The 27,433-nt window shown below is 42.6% G+C and overlaps 1 protein-coding gene across 1 annotated transcript in view; it reads right to left on the bottom strand.

Moving 5' to 3' along the window:
* The window catches only part of IQCA1 (IQ motif containing with AAA domain 1), a 297,557-nt gene that overhangs the window by 76,715 nt on the left and 193,409 nt on the right, over positions 1-27,433 (bottom strand). The window contains exons 8-9 of the mRNA XM_040358492.1: positions 16,401-16,485; positions 10,408-10,551 (exon numbers count right to left, since the gene is read on the bottom strand). Of these exons, the coding sequence (XP_040214426.1) occupies positions 10,408-10,551; positions 16,401-16,485 (229 nt within the window). The remainder of the gene's footprint in view (positions 1-10,407; positions 10,552-16,400; positions 16,486-27,433) is intronic.

Here is a 27,433-nt window from a genome sequence, read left to right as displayed (position 1 = left end):
AAGTCTAGGCTGGTGTTAAGGCCTACCTACGCCCGGGCGGAGTGCCATAGAGAGAGAGAGAGAGACAGAACCTCTGACGGATTGATCGGACGGTGTTCCAGTATAGCAGTGACCTGTTTGAGAACCGGAGACTGTCATCCTGAAAGACTGTGACCAGAGATCGTGGACGAAGTGTTCCCGGAAGGACAAGGCCTGGACTGGTTGGGTGAGACAGGCACCTGCCCACAGCCACAGACAACAGCCACAGACAAGATCTACTGACTGTGTTCCCGGAGGGTGGATCGTTCTCATTAACCGTTGTGGTTTGACTATTTGGGCCTCTTCCACCAGTTTATTTGTTCCCTTATTGGATTACAAATTACCCCTTGAGCGCCACCGCATGCCAACGCATCAGTGCACGGCCTTTTGGGATAATTTGTCATGGGGTTTGGTCTGATCAACCGAACCACATTAGTTAGGTATAGTATCGAAGGACTGCCTGTTTAGTTATTGCAGACTGTTGATATTTGTCTTCATACTCTCCTACTAAGTAATTGATTCCATTAAACTGTGTAATACTGTTGGGAGAGAGCTGGGTGAGGCTTGGCGGGGAGGTGCTTCAGTGTGAATGCCTTACTGAGGGAACCCCCCCTTTTGCTGGTGCTTACACAGGTCTGCATAGCCGTTACAAATTGATTTGGATTTATCTGCTACTAACGATTCTGACTCTTGCAGGGCTCTGCAAGAAGTTTACTACTGTTTTACCTTTGTTTCTTTTGTTTTTATTTTAACAAGTAAAGAATTACACTGGTTAAGTTGAATTTGTGTGCAGTTCATCTGTCATCCTACGGGATCAATACAACTCAAGGTACCCATTTGTTTAAATAATTTATTGTGGTGCAGTAAAATATTGTGCTCCCCAACATTTATTGGGGTCCACAACCCTCATTAATACCAGTTGTGCCAAGGGAGGGTTTGAGCCAATTCTAGGGGTTGATAGCTAGAGCGTAGACCCAAAACAAACCAGCAGCTCCTCCGGGGGTAGTGCTACATAACTTAATGAAATGTCACTTGTGACACATCAATAAAGTTCTAACCATAAAAAAGAAAAAAAGTCAGGATCGGATCATTGCCATTGTTTACTCCCAGGACACACCAGTGGCTGTGTGAACAATGTGGCTTGCTAATGTAAACGAACCCTAAATGTCCCAACACATATCACAATCTAAATGGAAAATCACCTTTAGATCTACCAACAAGTAAAGGCCTTTCTGATTGGACACAAACTGATAGTTTAGACAGAGCCTCATTGCAGGGTTTGCAGCTCTAAAGTTGATTGTACAGAAATTGTGTGGTCAGATTCACTATGAAAAGGTGAGCCTAAAGCTTTCTATACACTAGTAGATTTGCATGAACATTTGATGACTGGATGAATGTCATTCAAAAGCACTTTGTTTGCTTTGATTTTGGAATGAACGTAATTTCTCCAACAAACACCAGATACATTTTTAGAAATTCATTCATTCATGAAAAATGTTCAATCCTACTCATTTAAATTTTCTCATTACTATGGTTAAAACGAATGTTGATGTGACATCATAGTGGGCCCTCCATCCCACTAACAATTAGAAAATTGAACGAATATTCTTAAAAAAAAAAGAAATAATGTTATATGAAATTTAACTAGTGTATGGCCAGTTTAAAGGAAAGTGTGGGATTATATAAAAAAAGTAACACACATACTTACCTCATTGCTGCAGCATGGTCTCATGCTGCAGCTATCCTCTGCCAGCTCAAAGCCAGAGAACTGAGTGATCACATAACCACTGATCACTCAGTTCTCGGTCTTCCCTGAGCAGAGAGTGGTGCTTGTTAGTCACATGCTCTCTGCCCTTTCAACGCTCACTGGAGGGCCAGACAGGGAAGGGGGGTGGAAGCAATATTCACAGGCTCTCAGGCCTCGTACACATGACTGTTTTCCTCGGCAGAATCCATCAAGAAACTTGGTGACAGAGATTTTTTGCCGAGGAAAACGGTCGTGTGTATGTTTTTCATCGAGAAAACTGTCGTGGAACTCGATAAGAAAAAAAGAGAACAAGTTTTCTTTTTCCTCGTCAGGAGTCTCAATTTCCTCATCGTGTTCCTCGTCGGGCTGGTTTTTGACGAGAAACGTTCGTGTGTATGCTTAGAAACCCGCACATGCTCAGAAGGGTGGTGCCAGTAGAATCAAACTTCCCCTTTATAGTGCCGTCGTACGTGTTTTAAGTCACCGCGTTTGAGAACAACAAGATTTTGTCTTGACAGTGTGTATGCAAAGAAAGCTTGTCAAGATTCACGGCAAGCCTAACAAGGAACTCGTTGAGGAAAACGATGTTTCATTTATGACGTGTTCCTTGGTCGTGTCCCTCTCCTCCAATCAGCTCTCACACAGTGTATAAGAGCTGTAACTGCAGTTCTCCACCCCTCCTCTGTACTCCTAACAAATGCATAAGGAGTTTATCATAAATCTGCAGACTAGAGACGACTGCAAACAAATAAAACTTATGTAGGAGAATTTGTTTCATCTCTATGTATCATCTGAGGCTATTCACTTCACTGGGTATATGAGAAGGTTTACAACCACTTTAAGTGCACTCTTTTGAGCCAAAGTGAAGTTTGGCCATAAAAGCTTTGGCCATACTTCACTTTTAGGTCTTTATTCTTTCTTTTCTGTCATATACTTATTTTTTAAGGTGAAGCAATTGACATATAAAAGTAGCAATAATTAAAACTGATATTTGAAAAACCATAGTGCCCAGGCTATTAAAAACTTGATGAATCAGGCGACAGTGCTGTCACATATGGGAAGTAACATCAAGGTTCTCTCAACCTCAAATGCAGGTCAGCAAAATCCCCCTGACTTCAACTGAGCAGTCCACATGGCAGTTCAGACATTTGACCAGCTTTGTGTTGCACTGCGTTCTATTGGACACTGTATATCCTTTTAAGATGTATTTGATTTGCAGGCAAAGCACAGCAACTGCAGCATGTAGCTACTTTTTTCATTCAAACATGGCTATATGCGTTGAATAAAAATTGAAATGCCCATGGACACGAACCCTTCTGAGTATTGTTACTGCTCATGACTCACTTAAAGGATAAGTTCACTTTCAGGAAAGCGTTACATGTTCCACCCATTTTTGTGGTTGAACATATTACATGTTCCCACTCCTTTAGCTCTATTCACTGACCCCCCTTCCCTGTGACAGAGGATCAGGGACTTTCTCCCCACACATGCTGTCCCAATTTGAAAAGAGTGCAGCCAAGCCCACATGGTCGCATTATCCCTTCACAGAGTTTTGTAAACAAATAAACTACAAGTACTGACAGCCTTTGCAGCTGGCGGCTTGTAGTTCTCAATGAACTACGACAGTGCTGGTGAGCATCCTCATAGTTCATTGATCTTCCTGGACTGAAGTAGCTGCCTGCCCATATCGGAGGTACAGGAAGATATTTACACTGACAATCTGCAGGAGCTTGGCATTGCACCCCAAATCTGCTGATCACAGGTGCAATTCTTTCCAGGCGCCTAAAAAATAAAAAAATAAAAAAGTAAATGCCCCTTTTTTTTACCTGCAAAAAAAATTGCATTTTTTTTTTTTAAAGGTGAACTTTTCTTTGAACTATTTAAGCAACAAGCTTCTTTTATCAAAAAAGCAAATTGACAGCCTGTAAACATAAATATGCTCTGTGTCATATTTACTGGACAATTCCTGACCATAAACAAAAAAAAACAAATTTTCTATTAAGTATGGCAACCTGCAAAATGGCTGTGAATTTTTTTATGTGGCCTCAACATTACACACAGAGGTTACAGATTTCCATCACTGAAATATTTACTATGAATCAAAGCACTGATGGATCTAGTTTGCTTGATGCTAAACACTAATGCCAGATGGAATTAAAGCTTAATGGGACTAATTTGATGTTTTTGACACACAACATGTGGACCAGATTAGAGTGTGTTACTTGTTAACACATTTTGATAGCATATTGTAATGATCTTGTCCCCTATGGCAGTACTCTGAAAAGTCTTGCTGTCTCCATATTTTTTCCAGCATAAGATCTTGCATGGAGATCACTCATCCCAACCAATTCCACTGGCCATTGTAGAAAGACTAAGCCACTTTACCAGAAATATTTTGGGAAATGTTACTGGAAATGGGCCTCTCTGAACTGTGTTTATAGAGTTCATATGTATATTCAGAAGACCAATTGTAAAACCTTGAGAAACTATTTCACAACGGATAAGTATTTCAGATTTAGTACTGCACAGCTGGTTTTGCATATTACTCTATACAGTTTACAGTCACATATGCATCTGAAATGCTATTCAACAAATAATGTGACTACATGAAAAAAAAAAAATGTAAAAAGTACAAATATTAATGTTTATATCATAGAGCCTTAAAAGAATCAGAGTCTGCAAGCATTTACAAAGCTTATCAGGCCTTGACACACGACCGAGGAACTCGACGGGCGAAACACAAAGTTTTGCTCGTCGAGTTCCTTGTTAGGCTGTCGAGGAACTCAACGTGCCAATTTTCTCCATTCCCGTGGAGGAAAAAGAGAACATGCTCTCTTTTTGGCTCGACGAGTTCCTCGACAGTTTCCTCAACAAAAAATGTACACACGACCGGTTTCCTCGGCAAAAAAAAAAAAAAACAGCAAGTTTCTTGCTGGTTTTTGACGAGAAACGCGGTCGTGTGTACGAGGCCTCAGTCAGCTTTCCCGAAGCTTTTCAAGTGCCTTTAGTTTCAGTCAGAAAACAGTGACTACAGATCTTAAAAGTAGGTTGTGGCTTTAATAAAAATCTCCTCAAGCAGGCGACATGTTTAAAGCCACAGCCAGCACTATAATTAATATGCATGTTCATTATTCCCAGGCTGGAGCTGAATGGGGCTCCTGACCAAGTAACAAAAATGTGAATTCAATTTTTGCCAACACATACAGATCAAGTCCTGTCAAAACTTTTTAATTCGTTTTAGATTGGAAATGGAAAATCTAAAAATGCCTGCTGTCATCTACTAATTCTCTAGCACTGGTATTTTTTTAATTGATATTTAATTTTATTGATAGTTCAGTTCTGTGTAATACTAATCTCAAAATGCTATAGGTTGATTATCTAAAACGGGAGAGTGCAAAATCTGGTGCAGTTGTGTATGGTAGAAAATCAAGCTCATTGGTTTTAGTAAACCGACCCCCCGAATTTTAAATTTTCATCTTCTGATTTAGCGTTCATATATCTTTGTGTTAACTTTCATAATAATATGCGGTGAACAGAATGAAAATGGCATACACGGCATTTTCTTATAGTGGATCACGCAACTCAGTTTGAAGGTTGGGCACTAGTTACATCAAAAAATTCTATTGAATGTTTCAAAAAAATATCTTTAATTTTGTAAGTAGTCAAGTGTGCAGGTCCAGCTGAAAACACAGAGCTGCCCTGTTTGGGTTCTACTGTAAGTTTTGAATGTTCTATGGCTGGTCTGAAAGACTATGCTGTTCTGTCAATGTCTCCAGACATAAAAGTGCGCTCTGCTATTCTCACCAGTCAGCTTAAAAATACGAAGTGAAATGGTAGATGACACAAAACTGGATACAGATGATCAAAAGAGACTGTACAAGTCTGATAGTGCTGCTTCCTAAAAAAAGTAGAGTAAAACTCTAAAAAGTATAGATCAATACTTATATTTACTTTGGATCCTCCAATCTGCAGTTTGAAGAGAATCAGAGTTTAAAAAAAATGCTTTGGTTGCTGGTCTATACCGTCAGTAGACACTATAATCCTTCTTATATGTCCCAATGCCAATCAAAAATCTTGGCACTTTGTCTCTTCTCTATTTGCATTATGTTGGCTGTTTGCGTTAACATTTTGGAAATTTAAATTTTACAATATAATTTAGAAACTACTAGGCCACAAAGGTATCAAAGTATACTGCTGTCCTCTCCAAGACTGACTAAACTAGATAATTTTAGCAGTAAATCTCCCCTTAGAAGTTACTTATTTTGACTCATAACAATGCATAAATCAATTAGCATGGCATTATTCTGGTATTTTTCCATCACATCGATCATAACATTGCATGGCTCCTAGTTAGTGGAGAGAGTAGGAAGAGTAGTGCAATACCACCTCCTGATAGTCTGTCAGCCACTGCTATACCACCTTGGTGGTAGGGCACTCTGGAGGAAGTAAAGGGGCACTCTGGAGGCACTAAGGGGGCACCCTCAAGGTTGTAAAGGGGGATGTAAGGGGGCACTCTAGCGGTACTAACTTAGTCAGAGCCCCCTTACATCCTCCAACGTGCCCCCTTACATCCTCCTCCAGAGTGCCCCCTTACATCCCCCTCCAGAGTGCCCCCTTACTACTACTGTACTAAGGGGCACTCTGGAGAAAGTAAAGGGGCACTCTGGAGAAAGTAAAGGGGCAGGGGAGGATGTAAGGGAGCACTCTGGAGGCACACAGATAGTACCTCCAGAGTCCCCCCTGCAGAGAGTCCCGAGAAGTGATGGCCATTAATCCATGCCAGGTGAATGTTAGGAAAAGCAGAGCACACCACCCAATGCATGGCTGCCCTATTCCACTACTGTTTGCTCTCTCCGGGACACGTGGGCGTCCTATTACAGGCACGTGCCCAAAAGGTGGTGATAAATAACATGTACTCAGACTGGTCTAGAGTGGTGAGTGGAGTACCCCAAGCTTCTGTGTTGGGACCAATTCTATGAAATTTATTTATAAATGATATAGAGAATGGGATAAATAGCTCAGTCTCTGTGGGTGACACAAAAATAAGTAGAGCAATAAACTCACATCAGGACATTTTTCAGAATGACCTGAATAAGGTAAAGGAGTGGGCAGACAAATGGCAAATGAGGTTTAATGTGGAGAAATGTAATGTAATGCACTTGGGGGAAAAAACATAAATGCTAATTATTCCCTAGGTGGAAAACCTCTGGGAGAATCAAGGATGTAGAAGGATCTAGGGGTGCTAATAGATGACAGATTGAGTAATAGCATGTAATGTCAAGCTGCAGCTACCAAAGCAGGCAGAATATTAGCATGCACAAAAAAGAGATATACTCCAGGGATAAAACTATAATTCTGCCACTTTATAAAACCCTGGTTAGGCCACATCTAGAGTATTCTGTGCAGTTCTGGTCACCGGCCCTCAAAAGGGATGTGCTGAAGCTGTAGAGAGTACGAAGAAGGGCAACACAATTACTAAGAGGACTGGAGGACCTCAATTATGAGGACCGGCTGCAAACATTACATTTATTGTCACTGGAGATGTGATGCTTGACGGGGGGACATGATAGCGATCTACAAATACCTCAATGGGGATCCCAGCTTATGAAAAAACGATTCAGCCCCAGGGAGTGTATGAGGACACAGGGCCACACATTGAGACTGGAGGAGAAGAGGTTTAACCTTAAACTGCCCAGGGGGTTCTTCACTGTCAGGGCAATAAGGATGTGGAACTCTCTTTCACAATGGGTGATGGCTACTGGAAGTATGGATATTTTTAAAAAGACTCTTAAGCCTCGTACACACGACCGAGGAACTCGACGCGCGAAACACATCGTTTTCCTCGTCGAGTTCCTTGTTAGGCTGTCGAGGAACTCAACAAGGCAAGTTTCTCCATTCCCGTTGAGGAAAAAGAAGACATGCTCTCTTTTTGGCTCGACGGGATCCTCGACAGTTTCCTCGTCGAAAAATGTACACACGACCGGTTTCCTCGGCAAAAAAAAATCCCAGCAAGTTTCTTGCTGGTTTTTGCCGAGAAACTCGGTCGTGTGTACGAGGCTTTAGATGTATATCTTAAAAAACACAACATACAGGGATATGGGAGATTATTATAGACACTGACACACATACACCTTCACAGGTTGAACTGGAGGGACTATTGTCTCTTTTCAGCCTTGTCTACTATATAACTATGTAACTGATTTACCCGGTAAGGAATTTGTATTTGTGTTCAGCCAGTCTTGTGATTGAAAAACCTTTGTCACACTGCATACTCAGGCAGGCAATACTACTACTTTATGATTCAAGTTTCCGGCTTCTTGTGTCACCTCTTTACCTTCAGGTTAATCGAAGAATCATAATCAGCATCACATTGCAGAATCATTTCCCAGTGAGCTGACAGGTGACACAAGAATTTGACAATATAGTGTAGACATTATCACAGCATACCTCCCAACTTTCTGAGATGGGAATGAGGGACACCTATCAGCAAAAGTATGCAGGCATAGGACACACCCCTTGCCACGCCCCCTTAAAGGAGAATTGTACAAAAAAAATAAGATTGGTTAAACCCACAAGTGCTTTTTTTACCACTACTATTTCTTTATATTGGCTTTTGGAATTTACAAATGCAGCAATTTAGAAATCAGATGAAAGGTTTAGCACTGGGAAACACTTTTTGATAGATAAAAAGTGCATTTTATATACATCTATATAGATCAGACCAAAATGAGGGCCAATGAGGTGGAATGAGGGACAGAGGGACATTGCTCCAAATCAGGGACAGTCCCTCGAAATCAGGGACAGTTGGGAGGTATGTCACAGCATGCAGTATGTGAAGTAGAAGATGTGTATTTATCAGTTTACCTGGAGTTCTACTTAAAAATATGAGAGTCATTGCACTCAGATAACAGATATTTTCTTGCTAAATTGATTAGGGTTACACCCATACCAATACCAGTATCGGGATCGGTGCAGATACTAAGCATTTGCCCAAGTACTTGTACTCGTGCAAATACTTTGATACAAAAAACCCATAACTTTTTCGTTTGGTGCGGTTTGAACAGGAATGTGGTGCGATTTTTGTCTAAATTAAATGTGGTTTCTCATACTGTTATGCCGCGTATACAAGATCGGAATTTCAAACAAGAAAAGTTAGATGGGAGCTTTTGGTTGGATATTCCGACCGTGTGTAGGCCCCATCGGACTTTTTCCCGAATCTCCGAATCTCCGACAGCAAAAATTTGAGAGCTGGTTCTCAAATTTTACGACGGGAAAAGTTCTTGTCGGAAATTCCAATCGTCTGTATGCAATCCCGACGCACAAAAAAACACGCATGCTCGGAATCAATTCGACGCATGCTCGGAATCATTGAACTTCATTTTTTTCGGCAAGTTGTAGTGTTGTCTGTCACCGTGTTCTTGACGGTCGGATGCAACACAAGTTTGAGCCGAAATTACGTCTGAAAAAATCCACAGTTTTCTTGTCGGAATTTCCGATCGTGTGTACGCGCCTGATTTCAGCCTGGGTTCACAGAGGAGTGGTGCGGGAAACCACATGTGATTCGAACAGGAATTGCACCACCTTGCTGTTCAAATCAAATGCGATTCTTTGCAATGCGATTTGAGGCCATTTATTTTGTATGGGTTCAAATCGCACTGCACCAAAAAAAATAGATATCAGCGAATACCGTATTTATCGGCGTATACCGCGCACTTTTTTGCCCTGAAAATCAGGGCAAAATCGTGTGTGCGCGATATATGCCGATACCCGCGCCGAGTTTGAGTACTGGGCCGGCATATACCGAGCGCAGTACACTCGTCTATAGTCAGGCAGTCTCGGCTCCTCTCGTGCTCACGTCCTGGACGTACAGGACGTGAGCGCGAGAGGAGCCAAACCTGCCCGACTATACACGAGTGTACTGCGCCGGCATATACCGAGTGCAGTACATTCGTGTATAGTCGGGCAGGCTCGACTCCTCTCGCGCTCACGTCCTGGACGTACAGGACGTGAGCGCGAGAGTAGCCGAGCCTGCCCGACTATACAGGAGTGTACTGCGCTCGGTATATGCCGGCGCATTATTCAAACTCGGCGCGGGAAAGCGGGAAACGAGCGGGGAGGACGCCGCAGAAGGAAGCCGGACCCGACGAAGAGGACACCCGAAGCCACAGACGGACGCCGGACCCGACGAGGCCGCCGATGGACGCCGCACAAGACACCAAAACTGTAAGCACAAAAATCTTTTTTCCACAGGAATAGGGTCCACTTTAGGGGTGCGCGCTATACGCCGGAGCGCGCAATACCCCGATAAATACGGTACTTGAGGAAAAGTATCGGTACTCGTACTCGCTCTAAAAAAACTAGTATCGTTGCATCCCTAAAATGTATATAACCCTGGGAACATAGAGCGGCTGTGTTTTTATTCAGATTATATATTCCTTCAGTAGTAAACATACACTCACTGCTTATAAAGGTCCCATATTGCTGCTATATGTTCTTACTGCTGGCATTTGATCCAGCTACCTGAGCTTGTATTCTATATATTTACTGTATATCTGCTGTGGCTATAAAATCTGAGACACGTGCAATGGAGCACCGCAGCTTTTTGTGCTGTCACGTGTCACTAAGAACAGCTGTCTTCTTACCTCGTCTGCGCCTTTCCCCTTTTTTCCTTTAGCTTTATCTTTTCCCTTTTTTTCCTTTTTCTTCTCTTTTCCTTTCTTTCCCTTTCCTTTTTCCTTTTTCTTTTTTTCCTTGGCCTCCTCTTTAGCTGCAAGCTCAGCAGCAACCTGAAACAAGAAAAATATATAAGAGAGAAGTAAATGTGCGGGTCGTGACATTTTTCATAACCCAAACACATTTAGATGCATTCGTTAAAATATTAGATCTTAATAATGTTATAGTTCTGGAACCTGAATGCGCTGAATATTGGCACAACTTTTTTTTCCCATAATGCTCTGGTTTCTCCCACTTATATAAATATACTGTTCACAAACCATGGTAAAATTTGCTTTTTTATTTAAAAATACTTGTAGCAAAAGTTCTTTTATAGCGGGTTCGGGGAACAATCCTTAGTCCAAAGGACTCTAAATGACCACTGTTCTGCTTTACATGCTGATCATGCTGTGTAATCCACAGTGGGAAGTCAAGGGTAGTAACAGGCTGTCACATTGATCTGGATGGACATATTCAGTTGAAATATTTTACCTAAATGGTGAACTGTCCCAAGTGCAAGCATTCTTTTCTTGCAGACTAATGACCTTTAACCTCCCTGGCGTTATGATTATGTCAGATTTTTGATGCTGAAAGCGGTACAATTACTGTATTCTGCATGGAAATCAGTGGATTTTATTCGAATCACAATGAGATGCAATAGGAGACCTATGCTTGATAAAGACTGTCAGATCTTAAAGCAGTTCTTCATCCTAGAAATAAAAAATGAAAAGTCAGCAGCTACAGATACTTTTTACTAGTAATGGCGGCGATCTTTTTACTGTGACTGCGACTTTATGGCGGACACATCGGACACTTTTGACACATTTTTGGGACCATTGTCATTTTTACAGTGATCAGTGCTATAAAAATGCACTGATTACTGTAAAAACGACACTGGCAGTGAAGGGGTTAACCACTAGGTGGCGCTGAAGGGCTTAAGTCAGTACTAGGGAGTGATTCTTACTGTTAGGGGCGTGGCTATGAGTGACACGTCACTGATGACCGGTCCCAATCACGGGGGAACAGCCATCAGTGACATGTCACTAGACAGAATAGGGGAATGCCTTGTTTACAAAGGCATCCCCCTGTTCTGCCTTTGCCGACCGCAATCGCGGGCCGCACAGAAACATCGAGTTCCTGGGACCCGCGAGCACACTCACGAGGCACGTATCTTGCGCGCCCGCTGGACGGCAAATTTAAAGGGACGTACAGGTACGCCCATTTGCCTGCCCATGCCATGTTGTCGACGTACATCTGCGTGCGGTGGTCGGCAAGTGGTTAATAATGCTGCACTTAGATGGCGCTGCTCTCCTTTTGTCTTTGCACTTGCAGAGTGTAACTGCACTTTGCAAAGTGCACAGTCTTTTTGACTTTAGTAAATCAACCCCAGAGTGCAGTAAAAACTGAAGGTTCTAACCCTTTCCTACACTATTCACAAAACATTTTATTTAGAGTGATAGACTTTAATATAAATTATATGAAATTTACCAGCCCAAACTGGTGTTTGTATATATGAGCAGCTTAAAGGGGTTGTAAGGGTACAATTTTTTTTCTCCTAAATAGGTTCCTTTACCTTAGTGCAGTCCTCCTTCACTTACCTCATTCTTCGATTTTGCTTTTAAATGTCCTTATTTCTTCTGAGAAATCCTCACTTCCTGTTCTTCTGTCTGTAACTACACACAGTAATGCAAGGCTTTCTCCCTGGTGTGGAGTGTCGTACTCGCCCCCTCCCTTGGACTACAGGATAGTCAGGACGCTCTCTACGTTACAGATAGTGAAAGGAGCTGTCTGTTAGTGGACGTCTTGACTCTCCTATAGTCAAAGGGAGGGGGCGAGCACAACACTCCACACCAGGGAGAAAGCCTCGCATTACTGTGTGGAGTTACAGACAGAAGAACAGCAAGTGAGGATTTCTCAGAAGAAATAAGGACATTTAAAAGCAAAATGGAAGGATGAGGTAAGTGAAGGAGGACTGCACTAAGGTAAAGGAAGCTATTTAGGAAATATTTTTTATCTTTACAACCCCTTTAAATGTAAGGAACAGAATAGTCTAGTAGTTTGTCAGTTATCGCTAAGTAAGGGTACAGTGTCCCCCTAGCCAAGATAACGAACATAACATAGGACATCCGTAGTTACAGGGCAAAGGTATACATATGTCTTTCATTTGCTTTTCTGCTTTATGAACTATAGTAATGTATTATTTATGTCCTTAAATGTTATATTTTCATCTCAAGCTTTGCACTTTGAAGGGGGAATCTCCTGGATTGCTGCCGTCTGGACACAATATGGAGGATACATATTCTGCTTCTTAGACACAGTTTAAAATACACTTATTTCATCTTCCCTGCTGTCCATTCTGATTCTATGTCTATAACGTCCACTGCGGCCTTCAGACCCTACAGGCTGTTAGCAGAAGATGTTCTGACAGCAGGACACAGACAGGTTATTATTAACATGCTGTTTAACATGGACATTTGTAACACAATAGTCCTTTTTAGTGGTCTGTGGAGATGGCATATAACATTTGCCCAAACCTTTATATGTTTATGAAATAATGAAATAAAAATCTGGAAAGAATTTGTCTCTTAAATGAAAGCTTCAGGCTGGAAGTGATCAAAAATTTCAGAGCCAGACTTTGACATGGCAGCAAACTCCTGACTGGACTTAGCAGCATAGGCACCTCTCTCCAGGGGTATTCGGTGTCATGTGCTAACATTTGATACTTATTATCGCTCCAAGGATCAAAGACAGGAGCCAGAGTACAAAGCCCAGGCAGGAGCAGGCCAGTAACATGCACAAGAGGGATTAAGATCCTTTTCCATGAAGCTGCAGATCCAGTGACAACGATAAAACTGCAAAGAAAAGGCAATGGTTTGCAGGGGGTCAGGGGTGAAAATGCAATGCTGTATCTGGAATTACTTTCAATCTTTTATTGTGTAGTGCTACAAAGTGACAGCTGACAGCTAGAATAAAGTTGAAATAAATCAGTCTTTTCTGACCACAGATCCCCCTTCCCCTTGTCTTTAAGTAAACCTGGACTGTCCTCTAAAGTGCCGAAGATAACAACAGTGCCAAAGAGCAGGTACTTTTAGGTGCCATTGAGTACCAAACCCCTGCAAAGCCTTCTGGATCACATGTCTCTTTATGAGTCAACATTAAAGTGGAGGTTCTCCCGAATTTTTTTTTTTAACATTAGATTGAGGCTTATTTTGTCTAGGGGAATCGGCTAGTTTTTTTTAAAAATGAAGCAGTACTTACCGTTTTAGAGAGCGATCTTCTCCGCCGCTTCCGGGTATGGTCTTCGGGTCTGGGCGTTCCTTCTTGATTGACAGGCTTCCGACGGTCGCACCCATCACGTCACAATTTTCCGAAAGTAGCTGAACATCGGTGCGCAGGCGCCGTATAGAGCCGCACCGACGTTCGGCTTCTTTCGGCTACTCGTTACGCGATAGATGCGACCGTCGGAAGCCTGTCAATCAAGAAGGAACGCCCAGACCCGAAGACCATACCTGGAAGCGGCGGAGAAGATCGCTCTCTAAAACGGTAAGTACTGCTTCGTTTTTAAAAAAAAACTAGCCGATTCCCCTAGACAAAATGAGCATGAATCTAATCTTAAATTTTTTTTTTCGGGAGAACCTCCACTTTAACTTCTGCCCCCCTGGATAGTAAACATCCCCACCATCATTCAACTGTCAGATGCCCTAGCACAGGGATCTCCAAACTACGGCCCTCAAGCTGTTGTGGAACTTCACATCCCGTGAGGCATTGTAAAATTATGACATTCAAAGACATGACTAGGCATGATGGGAATTGTAGCTCCTGAACAACTGGAGGGACGTAGTTTGTAGACCCCTGCCCTAGCACTTGAAAGGTTAATAATGAAGTGTAGCTCAGACCTCAAATCTTTCACTCGCCTACTCGCATTTTGCAAGTGGAAAATGAGGTCTGGCGAGGAGCTGGGCTGCCTGGGAGTGGGGGGCGAGCACCGACAGCGGGCTGGGTTGTTCGGGAGCTGTTCTCCCAGCGATTGCCCTGATGGCAGAGAGCACGGAGGAAGAAGAGAGCCGCGGGATCGCAGAGCGTTATAGCCTGCTGGGGAAAAGGGAGTAGCCGCTCCAGGTGGGAACCCAAATGAATATCCTCCATTGCAGACAACTCAGGTGCAGGCAATGCACTTAGCAAAGCAGGAACAAATATTGTCTCTGGACAGCCGCACTCTGAACAAATTGTAGCCTTTTTTAAAAAGAAGGACAGCACTACAAGTCACAGCAAAATAAAATAAAACCTGACTGCTGACGCGTTTCGCACTGAAACTAGTGCTTAGTCATAGCTATGTCTAAGCACTAGTTTCAGTGCGAAACGCGTCAGCAGTCAGGTTTTATTTTACTGTGACTTGTAGTTCTGTCCTTCTTTTAATAAAAGGCTACAATTTGTTCAGAGTGTGGCTGTCCAGAGACAATCTTTGTTCCCGTTATATCCTGCTGTTAGAACTTACATTGAAATTTCCTCCACTCTGCTCGCTCACACAGCCCCGCCTCCTCCTGACCCCACACCTGTAATAGACAGAATGTGGGTCCAATGCTGGGATGTGTTGTCTATCACAAGCGCAGGGTCAGGAGGAGGCGGGGCTGTGTGAGCGAGCAAAGCGGAGGAAATTTCAATGTAATTTCTAACAGCCGGCTATATGGCTCTGCGATCCCACGGCTCTCCTCTTCATCCTGTCATGATTGCAGTGGGGGCAAAATTAGTCTGCAATGGGGGCCCAATGATTCTGCAATGGGGGCACAATGAGTCCGCAATGGGGGCACAATGAGTCCGCAATGGGGGTACAATGAGTCCGTAATGGGGGCAAAATGAGTCTGCAATAGGAGCACAATGAGGCAGCAATGTGGGGCACAATGAGTCCGCAATGGGGGCACAATGAGTCTGCAATGGGGGTACAATGAGTCCGTAATGGGGGCAAAATGAGTCTGCAATAGGAGCACAATGAGGCAGCAATGTGGGGCACAATGAGTCTGCAATGGGGGTACAATGAGTCCACAATGGGGGAATAATGAGGCTGCAATGTGGGGCCCAATGAAGCTGCAATGGGGGCACGGTGAGGCTGCAATGGTGGGCACAGTGAGGCTGCATTGATGGGCACAGGTGAGGCTGTGCTGAGGGGAACTGATAAAGTTGTTGTTCATATTTATTTCTGTAACTTAATTCTGCATAAAACATTTAAGTGTCATTTCATGAGATAATTTATGAGGTGTGATTAGCGGCAGAATTAGGGGCGGAGCAGGGTAGGGGTTGGGTGTGGAAACTGATGGCGAGTAACCCTTGAGGCCTGGCTAATGGCTCAAGACTTGAAATTTTGAGCCCTGGTGTAGCTTACTTCCAAGAATGGTCAAAGCCATAGATGAACCTGCCATCATGGCCCTGAGTCAATATTATGCCTAGCCTCTTGGCCTCTTGTTGTCGCTAATGCCTGCCTGTTGTTTTTTATCTGTCAATTGTCAAAACTTAAGGGGGCAGTCAGGGCATTTTAGCAACCGGGTGGGGGGGTGGGGGGGGGGGAGTAGCACCGTAAGTAAGTAAGGCTTAATCCTCACTTAGGCACAAGTCAAGGCCTAAGAGTAGTGCTTGGGGCAACCCAAGGGAGTTGCAAAGGGACAAAGAGATGGCTTCTACATTAAAAAAGCTGGCCATACACTCCTAGAATTTCAGCCCATTCAGAGGAATCAGCCAAATGTCTAACAGTGGATGGCCCTGCCGGATTAACAAAATGTGATTACTCAATGAACTTTTGTCAAAGGAGTTGGGTTTATAAGCTGCAGAAACTTGGGTCTTTCAGAATGTATACTGGAACATAGATATAGAAGCACTGGGAAAACATGCATTACAAATAGTATATAGAAGATGTTGTATGTTGGTTTAATACCTGTTCTGGTGTTTTCTGAGCAAAGATAGCCTTGGATCCGCCGTCTTCTTCATCGGGGAAGTCAGGGAATTTTCCTGTAGCATGTCTAAAAATAGACAAAAACATTGCTAGTATCTTTATATGAATGGGTACATAGAGATAGAACACTATTAACAAAGATGAAGAACAACCTAGTGCTTGTTATTTAAACCGGAAGTAAGCCCTGATGGGTTTTACTTCCTCTTTTGTTCCCTGAAAAGTAAAAGCATAATAGGCTAGTATGCATCACATACTAGCCCATTATGTGCCACTTACCTGAAAATGAAGCCTGCAATGTCCCCGATGTCCCCGCTGGTGGCCGCATCCATCTTCAACCCTCTTCCTTTCGGGGCTGTGGACTCCGGCTCTGTGACTGTCCAGAGTTGCATGACTACACTCCCGCCGGTCATGGCATGGGCCCTTTAGAAACAGCACGATCGTGTCATTTCTTAAGTGACGTTGGTGCAGGCCCATATGGTAAATATCTCCTAAACTGTGCAGGTTTAGGAGATATTTCCAGTACCTACAGGTAAGCCTTATTATAGGCTTACCTGTAGGTAAAAGTGATGTAACTAGGTTTACAACCACTTTAAAGTGGAACTAAAAATAAAAAGTAAACAATTGCGAACAGAGAGGTTTTTTATTGCAGAGGAGACATGAAAAGTCTATTCTGCAATAAAATATACTTACCTGCCTGTTCGCAATCTCCTGTAGAATGTACGCTGGATTGTGCATTTGCAGCTCAGTTTACATTTCTGCACACTAGCTGGGATTACTGCCATAGGCGGTTGTGGGGACCCCAGCAGTAAAATTTGTGTGTAGAATTTCAAAAGGGATGGACAGCCGCACTCCAAAGTAACTTCAAAAGTTGTCTTTATTAGTAAAAATGGACATGCATCACAAACACAGCCAAAGGAAGGGACAGCTGACGCGTTTCACACTGATTCAGTGCTTAGTCAGCACCTTGTTTTCCTGAGAAGTTCCTAAGTTGCTTACAAGACCCACCTGGAGCGGTGACTCCCTTCCTCCAGTAAAATTTTTGTAGCGTGGATTGTCGGCACCCAAGGCAAGACAAGTAATTTGCGGCCCTAACCCACAGAAAACGCTCTCCCTGAGTACCTTCCACTCGTACAGTATTAAAACCACTTATGGTACATTTTAGGATGTACCACTCTTTGTTCTCCTTTCTTTGTTCCTCCCCCTTTTTTTTCTCTCCCTACATTTATTTTCTATTTTGTTTCCTTTTTTTACTCATTGGTTAGGGGAATGGTATGAGTGGCAGTGCTGGTGTGTGGTGGGATCAATGGCAGTGCTGGGGGGTATTCTGATAGGCCAACTTAGGTGCTCTTGATCAATGTCATCTACTGATCTGAGAACTGTAGTGGGGACTTTTAATGGCAACTCTAATCACAGGTAGTGTTACTCACTGTGTCTCCAGCTCTGTGGTGTCTCCAAGTGACTCCTATGCCAAAATCAGGATATAGGGTCTCCTCCAGCCCCTCCCACTTCACATTCCTCAACAGTCAGCTGACCTCTAGTCTTTGCCCCCTAGTTATGCCATCAACTAAATGGGCGTCAGCAAAGAGGCTGAGTGGGCGTCCGCAGGCTCCAAGACAAGCCCAGCTGGGCGGCCGACCACAGGCTCCAGGGACAGCCCTGTTGGGTGGTCACGAAAAGGCTGGGAAAGCAGTGCGCGCTTCAGGAACAGCCCAGGATTTGGTGACCCCTGGCAAATAGTCATTCGACCCCTGAGGGGGTCCCGAACCCCAGGTTGTGAACCACTGCTCTAATGCAAAAAGCTGCGCACACCTATGATTACTGCACTCCTGCGCATGCATGGTAGTGACATCATCTGGTGGGGCCAATCAAAGAGGCTTTTTTTCTATTGGGACAAAGGTAAATAAAAGCTGATCATTCCAAGCACCCCTGTCAGTGGTAAACGGTTCGTTTTGCTGTATAACCTGTGCGGCATAATAAATAGAACATTTAACAAGAATGGTGAAATACCTCAAAATGGCCATAGCAAACAGACAGACCTGGGATGTGAAGTGCAAAGATCTGCACAAAGATCTCCAGAATTATTAAAAGCACTGGATGGTTTAAGGAGGTTGCATAAATTCAAAATTTAAAAGAAACCTGTCAGGCTACAAATATAGGAGCTGCCATTGCTGAGGCCATTAAAGGGTCAGTGATCACTTGTAGTCTAACAGTTGCCGGCCTGTCAACTGCCTGATCTCACACACTACCTCCCATCTTCTAAATGTGCAAGGTTAGGCAGTTGACAAGGTTGCAATATCAATCTTTAAGCATGCACAATTAAAATAGCTGAAGCAAGAATATTCAGATTCCTGCATAAGCCTGATCGTGACTAGCTCCCTATAAATATGTGTTCTGGGTCAACTTAACCTGTAACATTGACCATAACTAATGGTTTTGACAAACATCTACAACAAAAATAGATATTGAGGAAAAAAAGGTAAAGCCTATAGCTAGTTCAAAGTGAGCAAGTAAAAATAATTAATGTATCTTGGAAGTAATACATAGCTTGTCACACCTGGGCTCAACCCTCACAATCTGTCCTGTACACCTAATCCTCCCAACTCCCATAACTCCACCTTGGGTTGTATGTTCCCTCTCCTCCCGGGGAAGTGGATTGGCTGCACACTTGCTTAACCACTTGCTTACTGGGCACATATACCCCCCTCCTGCCCAGGTGAAATTTCAGCTTTCGGCACTGCGTCGCTTTAACTAACAATTGCGCGGTCGTGCGACGTGGCTCCCAAACAAAATTGACGTCCTTTTTTCCCCACAAGTAGAGCTTTCTTTTGGTGGTATTTGATCGCCTGTGCGGTTTTTATTTTTTGCGCTATAAACAAAAAAGTGCGACAATTTTGAAAAAAATACAATATTTTTTACTTCTTGCTATAATAAATATCCCAATTAAAAAAAAAAAAAAAAATCGCAATAAGTGACTGGTTTGCGCAAAAGTTATAGCGCTTACAAAATAGGGGACAGAATTATTTATTTTTTATTTATTTTTTACTAGAAATGGCGGCGATCTGCGATTTTTATTGGGACTGCGACGTTATGGTGGACACATTTTTGGCGCCATTCACATTTATACTGCGATCAGTGCTATAAATATGCACTAATTACTGTATAAATGTGACTGGCATTGAAGGGGTTAACACTAGGGGGTGAGGAAGGGGTTAAATATGTTTCCTATAAAGTGTTCTAACTGTAGATGGAGGGGGGTGACTGGGGGGGTGACCGATCTGTGTCTCTATGTATAAGAGACACAGATCGGTCTCCTCTCCAGAGACAGCACCGCTGTCTGTGAGAGCCGGCAATGACAGATGATCTCATATGTTTACATATGAGATCATCTCTCATTGGCCGCACAGATCGCATCGCAAACGGCCACTCTGATTGGCCGATCGCGCGATCTGTAATTGGCTGTGTCCAAGGGACACGGCCAACACAGATTTTCGCCGCTGCGCGCTCTGGAGCGCGCGCGGGGACCGCCCAAAGGGGCGGACGTCGATTGACGTCCTGTTGGCTTTTGGGATCCGCGCTGTAGCCGTCAATTGACGGCAGGCGGATCCCAAGTGGTTAAAGTGATTGCAAAAGCAGAGAAAGGCTGAAGCCTCGTACACACGACTGAGGAACTCAACGGGCGAAACACATCGTTTTCCTCGTCGAGTTCCTTGTTAGGCTGTCAAGGAACTCGACAAGGCAAGTTTCTCCATTCCTGTCGAGGAAATAGAGAACTTGCTCTCTTTTTGGCTCGTCGAGTTTCTCGACAGTTTCCTCGACGAAAATGTACACACGACCGGTTTCCTCGGCAAAAAAATATCTCCCAGCAAGTTTCTTGTTGGTTTTTGCCGAGAAACTCGGTCGTGTGTACGAGGCCTAAGTAAACCCTATAAGCCCACCGGAAACAGAGACCTGTTTGCGACCCAACCTCTGCTGCTGTGCTTATTCTTCTACTTGACTTGCATAGTTTATATGGGCTCCAAACAATGAATATATCCTAAAGACATGTTACTTTTTTTTTTAGGAGCTTACTCATGCTGTGTTTTCTTTAGGAATTCTGCTGGCAGGTAAACGCCTAGTCTAAAAATGTACACTAAGTCAACTGGATCAGTTCAGGTTTGCAATCAAGGGGAAGGAATTGTATTTGTCTAACCGCAGCTTCCTACAGTTTACCTTGGTGGGGGTGGTTGAGCCACGGGGAGAACACTGCCCAAGAAATGCACAGTGTTTGATGCTCTTCTGAATCCAGCAAAGTCTGAACACAACCTTCACTCCCAATGAACAATAGAGCTGAACTCCAAATGCAACAAACAGTACAGTATATTTATCAGCAAAATTCGTAAGAGCTGCGTAAACTGTTTGCACAATGTAAATCCTGTATAATAATAATACAAAATAATGAGCATTGTGAGCACACCATGGACCCCTAGAATGGGTCCAAAAGCTTAATTCAGTGATCACAATGTTACAGCAGAAGCAATATTTCAGAGCCTTCCAGGGCCTCTTCATCAGGCCTGTGATTGTCACAAGCCTGATGAAGGGGTCCTGCAAGGTTCCGAAACTTTGCTTCTGCTGTAACAATGTGATAGCTGAATAAAGCGCTGGTGAAGTTTTCTCGCTCTGACTAGCTTTGGTTTCAGCCGTTGGTCGCTGTAGCACTCACTTATACACAAAGCCATTTCTTAAAGTGGATGTAAACCCACTCACATCCTTTCTAAACTACTGCCATAGTGCTGATCCATAAGGATATAGATGCCTCCTGCATGTATCCTTACCTGTCAAATGTCTCCCCTCTGTCTCTGAACTGAAAAACTGCAGATTCTGTGGGTGGGTCTGTTGTTGGGAGCTCATGAATTTTCTCCTGTGTATTCCTTACACTAAATTCTGCTATGATCACCAACATCCAGTCAAAATCCAGAAAAGTAACCACTTAATTTCAGAAAAGTAGTGGGGGTGGGAATTAAAAAATAATGCCTGTCTCAGGCTAGTGCATGAGATATGTAAATAGCCTGTCATTCACAGCAAGGGGGAAGAACGGACAAAAGTTTTCTCCTGTTTGTCCGTTTATCTCACTGAAAAAAGAAAAGAGGATTGCTCAGAGCTAAGGATGAGCTTCGTATTCGAGTTGAACTCATGTTCGACCCGAACATCGCATGTTCGATCGTTCGTCGGAATACGAACAAAACGAGTCGTTCGCGCCAAATTCGAGTTACGTTTCACAGACCATAATTCACTGTGGCATCGCTGGCTGATGATTGGCCAAGCATTCACTATGACCCGCATGCTTGGCCAATCACAGCTTGCAAAAAACAGAGAGACATAATTGCCCAAAGCCAGGGTGGCTTTGGCCAATTGTGGCTCAGGGGGTTTAGTACACGCCCCACACTATAAAAGGCCACCTGCAGGTCGGTTAAGAGGGGACAGAGAGAGTGTAATTTTTTGCAGGTAGATAGAGCAGGCAGGCAGGCTAGTCAGTTAATGTTACAGTGTGTAGAGGATATATATACATCCCAGGTGTTGTACATATATTTATACACTGTATAGTTTAGCTAGATCAGTTTTCCTAATTTACTGGCAGGCAGGTGATTGTGCTAGCTGCAGTATTATTATGTGGTTTATTGCTTGTGTCCTCTGTAGTTTGCACCTAAAGCTACTTGGTGTGTACTGGCCGTGTGCTCTGTAGTTTGCACCTAAAGATTCAGGAGCAGTGATTTTAATGATGCTTAAATAAAAAAAATAAAAAAAATGAAAAATTCCTTTAAATATTGTACCTGCTGGGTGTCAATAGTATGCCTGTGAAAACGTCTTTGAGAACCTGGGTCTTGCCCGAGGGAACATGTATCAATGGAAAAAAAGTTTTAAAAACTGTAGTTTTTTCAGGAGTTTCAGTAGCTACCTAAATTCAAAAAATTAACTTACTTGTGTGAATCCTTTTCCAATCTTGCATTTAGAAGGTAAGTTGTGCAAATACCCGCTGTACAATATTGCAAAGTGCTAACATGCTGCTGGCAGTCCTAGAGTATATGGCATGGCTCCACATCAGTGGAACGTCTATGCCCTGCACAGGTGAGCAAGGAATGGCGCCTGTTGACATTGAAGGCGTTCCTAATGTACTGCGCATACGCGGGAAAATTACGCAATCAATGTACGCAATTGCATCATAGCCCTGCCCCGTGTTGCCTGTCTCCCTGCTTTAAACGCATACTGTTAGACATGTTGATTTGGTTGTCTGAGAGCTGCTCGATAAGTAAGCTTGGTCTTTTTCCCTTGGATTCATCCTTGGCCCTGTTTATACCTTATGTCGCCCCCCAATGCTGCTTATTGCGATGGCCAGTTATAGATGGGGGCAGTGGCGCTTTTTTTGTATCCAGGATGACAACATACGGAGACCAGGGTAGCGGCCATGATGGAGACAACCAGAAAGAAAACATTTCTGTGCACGCAACACACAGGCGCAGAAAAGATGAAAAATATACGATTTCCAAAGTCATTAAAATAAAGAATAAACCAACAATCAAAAAAGGTCTCTTAAACAGTCAGCAGTGGAGCAGTGCCCCTGCTATTATATATTATTTTTACATATAATTTGCCAAACTTGATTTACGTGTCCAAATATGGAACATTATATATAAATATATTGAAAATTAACGTACCATCTTAATCTAAAATAAAGATAGAGAATCAACATGCAAGATGGGAGGAAAGGAAATCCTATCCAAAATCTCACTCAGTGTAATATTCCTATCTCTCCACCGGGGCTCCTGTAATATTCCCATCTCTCCACCAGGGCTCCGACATCTCCACCAACTCCGGCGCAGGGTGATGACGTCACAGCGACCTCAACTGGCTCCTCCTCGTATCATTATTTAAACAGACGCGCCTATTGCTTGATGTTTGTGCTAGGAACCTGATGCCAGGCAAATAGCTCCAGTAGCTGATGGCTAACTTCCTTCACTATTGGGCGGGATAGAGCCCTGACTTCGATCTCCCTATTGGGAAGGACAGAGCCCCGACTGCCATCTCCTTTTTGGGCCGGACAGAGCCCCTCCAACTACCAACTATTGGGCTGGATAGAGCACCTCCAACTACCAAATATTGGGCTGGATAGAGCCCCTCCAACTTCCAGCTTTTGGGTCGGACAGAGCCCCTTATATGCTGGTAGTCAGAGGCTCTCCACTGCCCTATCCTCAGGTAGCCTACTCTACAGGCAGAATCTCTTACCTACACCACTACTCCAAACTGACCAGTATACCTCTCCAGAAGCCACTGGGTGGCACTAACAACAGAAGACCACTCACCGCAAGTATCCCTACATTCACGATAAACTTTTTCCCTGTGTACTGCTACTATCCTTAAGTTAACCCTGATGCTCCACATGGTGGCTGTGTATTACCAGACTAAATAAAACCACTTACATTCCCAAATTATCTGATCTCTGCCAAATTAAAGTAACTGTTAAGAATACCATATCCATAGACTTCCGAAGCTGTGATCCTCACCACCCATTATAGTATCTCTGCCTGAAGCATTACACTCAGCACCCATCATCCAAACCATAATAACACTGCCAACAAGGAAACAAAAGGAAAAAGAGAGGGAATGAAAGTAGAAAATGCTAAATATTAAAGAATATATATAGAATAATAAGAACAGCACCTATGATCAAGAGTATTGATACATTGATAAATGGTTCTCTTGTCATCTCAAGGAGTGCTCTTGCTAGAAAATTCAAACATTGTAAGTGTATATATGAGTATGGATAGTTGTTTACACCTGTATGCATATTTGCAGATGTAATTCCATATATAGTCATATACAATATTTATTTGTTTTTCAATGTAAATAGTTTTTTTCCGAAGTGGTATTATTTCCTGAAGAAGATTTGCTTATATCTGCACATTTCGAAACGCGTTGTAGATCCCCACCTACTTTATCTCATCGTAATCTACGGATGAAGAAACAGCAAGTAGCTGGGGACTACCACTTCATGTTTATATCCAAATGTTATGTAATGTGATATCATTATTTGCTATTATGTTTTGTATTTCCAAACTGAAATTGTATTCAAATCTTTTTGTAATAAATATATATGTTTTATAAATACATAACTTTTCAATTGCCTATAAAATCAAATTTTCTGAGGTTTATTCTTTTGAGGAGCAGTTTTTTGCCACAAAAACAGGTCCAGGAAAGCATCAAGAGGGAGTTTCTGTAACTCTCAGGAGCCATTTAACTCAATTTATAACATTTGTTTTGTGTGTTTTTCTGGATTTTTGGTTGATATTGTGTCTCTATAATTTAAAAAAAACCTATGATAAAAATTATAGACCCTTCATTCCTTTGTAAGTGGACAAACTTACAAAATCTGCAGGGGATCAAATAATTATTTTCCCCACTGTGTATATATATATATATAAATATATATATATATAAATATATATATATATATATATATATATATATATATATATATATATATATATATATATATCTTTATACCGTATATATCGGCATATAACCCGCACTTTTTTCCCCTTAAAATCAGGGGAAAATCGTGGGTGCGTGTTATACGCCGATCCCTGCCGGAAGAGGAGCGAGCACCACCGCAATCTCCTGTTTACCCGGCGCTCCGTCACGCACAGCCACGCCTCTTGGTTCCGCATTGGGCCACTGTCTATCATATGAGCAGGGCCAGGAGGCGTGGCTGTGAGTGATGGAGGCTGGGTACACAGGAGATCGCGGCTCTGTAATTCAGCGACGCTCACTCCTCCTCTTCCTTCGCAGACAGCAGGGTATTAATCTGACACTGGCGAGGCTGCAATGATGGCAGGTCAGTGTTTCCAAGATATGACCACCATTGCTATAATTTTACTATTCCATGGATAGAGCAGACACCAGCTATTTATAAATCCAAGCATAATCTTCAATTCTCTGTCCTGCTCCCATTGTATTGGAGGCTCCTTTCAGCTTTGGTGATAGGGTGAAAGAGAAACAGGGAAGAGATTTTTAAAGTTTCTCGACTTCTTTCATAAGTTATAGGATGGAAAGTAGAAGATAGAAACAATTCAGGGTGTTTGCAGAGGCTGATATACAGAAATACACTGCACACTCATCTGATCCATTGCTGCCCTTGCCCTTCCTATAGTTAGCATAGGATAATATGGGAATATTTTTTCGGGGGCTTCAAAGTTCAAAGTTCTTTATTTAAAAAAAAAGATTCTTAAACTTTCCTCCTAAAATTGGGGTGCGTGTTATACGCATGTGCGTGTTATATAATATATATATTATATATATTTATTTATTATTAGCTCTATTAGATTCTCCATGTGTTGTTTTATAGACATGGGATGCTTTAAGAATGGCAATTATGCCACAACTAGATGACACGATGCAAAAATCGGACAACAGATCTTCTGACTTTTTTCACTTACTAGTCGCAAGTAGAAATTTAATAGGTTACAAAAGTCACGAAAATTCTTGTACGACAGAAAAAAATAATCGTAAGTGATGCCAGGTGTTGTAATGTATTTGTATTGCATTTTCGGACGACAACTGTACTGACTGAACAAAAATCGTACGATCTGGCATCATACAAGGAAAATTGAATAATATTGAATGAATTGTCGTGATCGGCTCTTGAAAGTTCTGTACTAACGATCCGATTATCATACAATCGCATCGAAAACTTTATTTTTTGTCCGATTTTCGTATCGTGTTTGTACAGGCTATTAGTCAGGTGGAAGAATGCCAATGTGTGGACTGTGGACAAGTAAAAAAAGAAACCATGATCAAAACTGTAAAATATTTAAACTGTGCTTTTGCTACCAATCAATCCGCTACTCTCATTAATTGTATAACTTACACTGGAAACAAGAAAGTGAGAATATGATTAATTGCTGTAGACAACAGTAAAAGTTGGATCCAGTACTTTGTAAAGTATAACACAACTCTCATTTCTGGCACAAAAAGAAATTGTATATTAGCAGTCACACTACGTCACAGATATACAAAAGGCATGTTTAAAAAGAAAACGTAGGTAGTAGGTGGTATATAAAAGGCACTGAGGTGTAGTTTAGACATGCAGGTCTCCAAATGATTTTTATGTTGAGACTATTGAGCTATTCTTGGCAGGAATCCCTTATTGATGGTGGGAACTGACCTACCATGAGTATACAGGCTAAAGGCAATGAGTTGGTTTGCAAGACCTTTTATTCAGTCACTGGCTTCTCCTTACTAATAGCAGGGTTTGACATAACATGGCCCACTGATCTTCTGCAGTCCATCTGCTTTCCAAGGGAAGCAAAAGCCAAAAGGACAAAAGCAGAATCATTATTTATTGCCTGTCCTATCAACACCTTCTGTACTGAGGCAGCACCAGCATTCCTCTCCCACAGATCTCTAATCAATGAGCTGTTTCCAGGCTATTGTATAATGCTACGGCCTCAACTGTCGTGGTATAAATCAATGAACAGTCTATTCACAATCTTTTTTTCAAAAAGTTGGAAAATGTCTGTGTAATAACGATTCCTTAGTAAATGTGCTTGATATTACAACTTGGGAAGCCTTTAGCTTTCACAGCATGATTCTCACCCAGTTGTCCTAAACGATGTTTGACTAGGGAAGGTTGCTTGCATCAGGATTTCTGCAGGCACACTCAGGCCGCGTACACACGATCAGTCAAAACCGATGAAAACGGACTGAAGGACCTTTTAATCGGTCCAAACCGATCGTGTGTGGGCCCCATCAGTCAGTTATCCTTCAGTCAAAAAAAAGAGAACTTGCTTTAAAATTTGACCAATGGACGCCTAACCGATTGGTCAAAACCGATCGTTAGTATGCAAAAGCATCAGTCAAAAGGCTGCGCATGCTCAGAATCAAGTCGACGCATGCTTGGAAGCATTGAACTTTGTTTTTTTTAGTACATCGTGTGTTTTACGTCACCGCGTTCTGACACGATCGTTTTTTTAACCAATGGTGTC

The sequence above is a fragment of the Rana temporaria genome, chromosome 6, assembly GCF_905171775.1.
Source record: "Rana temporaria chromosome 6, aRanTem1.1, whole genome shotgun sequence".
NCBI lineage: Eukaryota > Metazoa > Chordata > Amphibia > Anura > Ranidae > Rana > Rana temporaria.
This window is presented reverse-complemented; position numbering and strand designations above follow the sequence as displayed.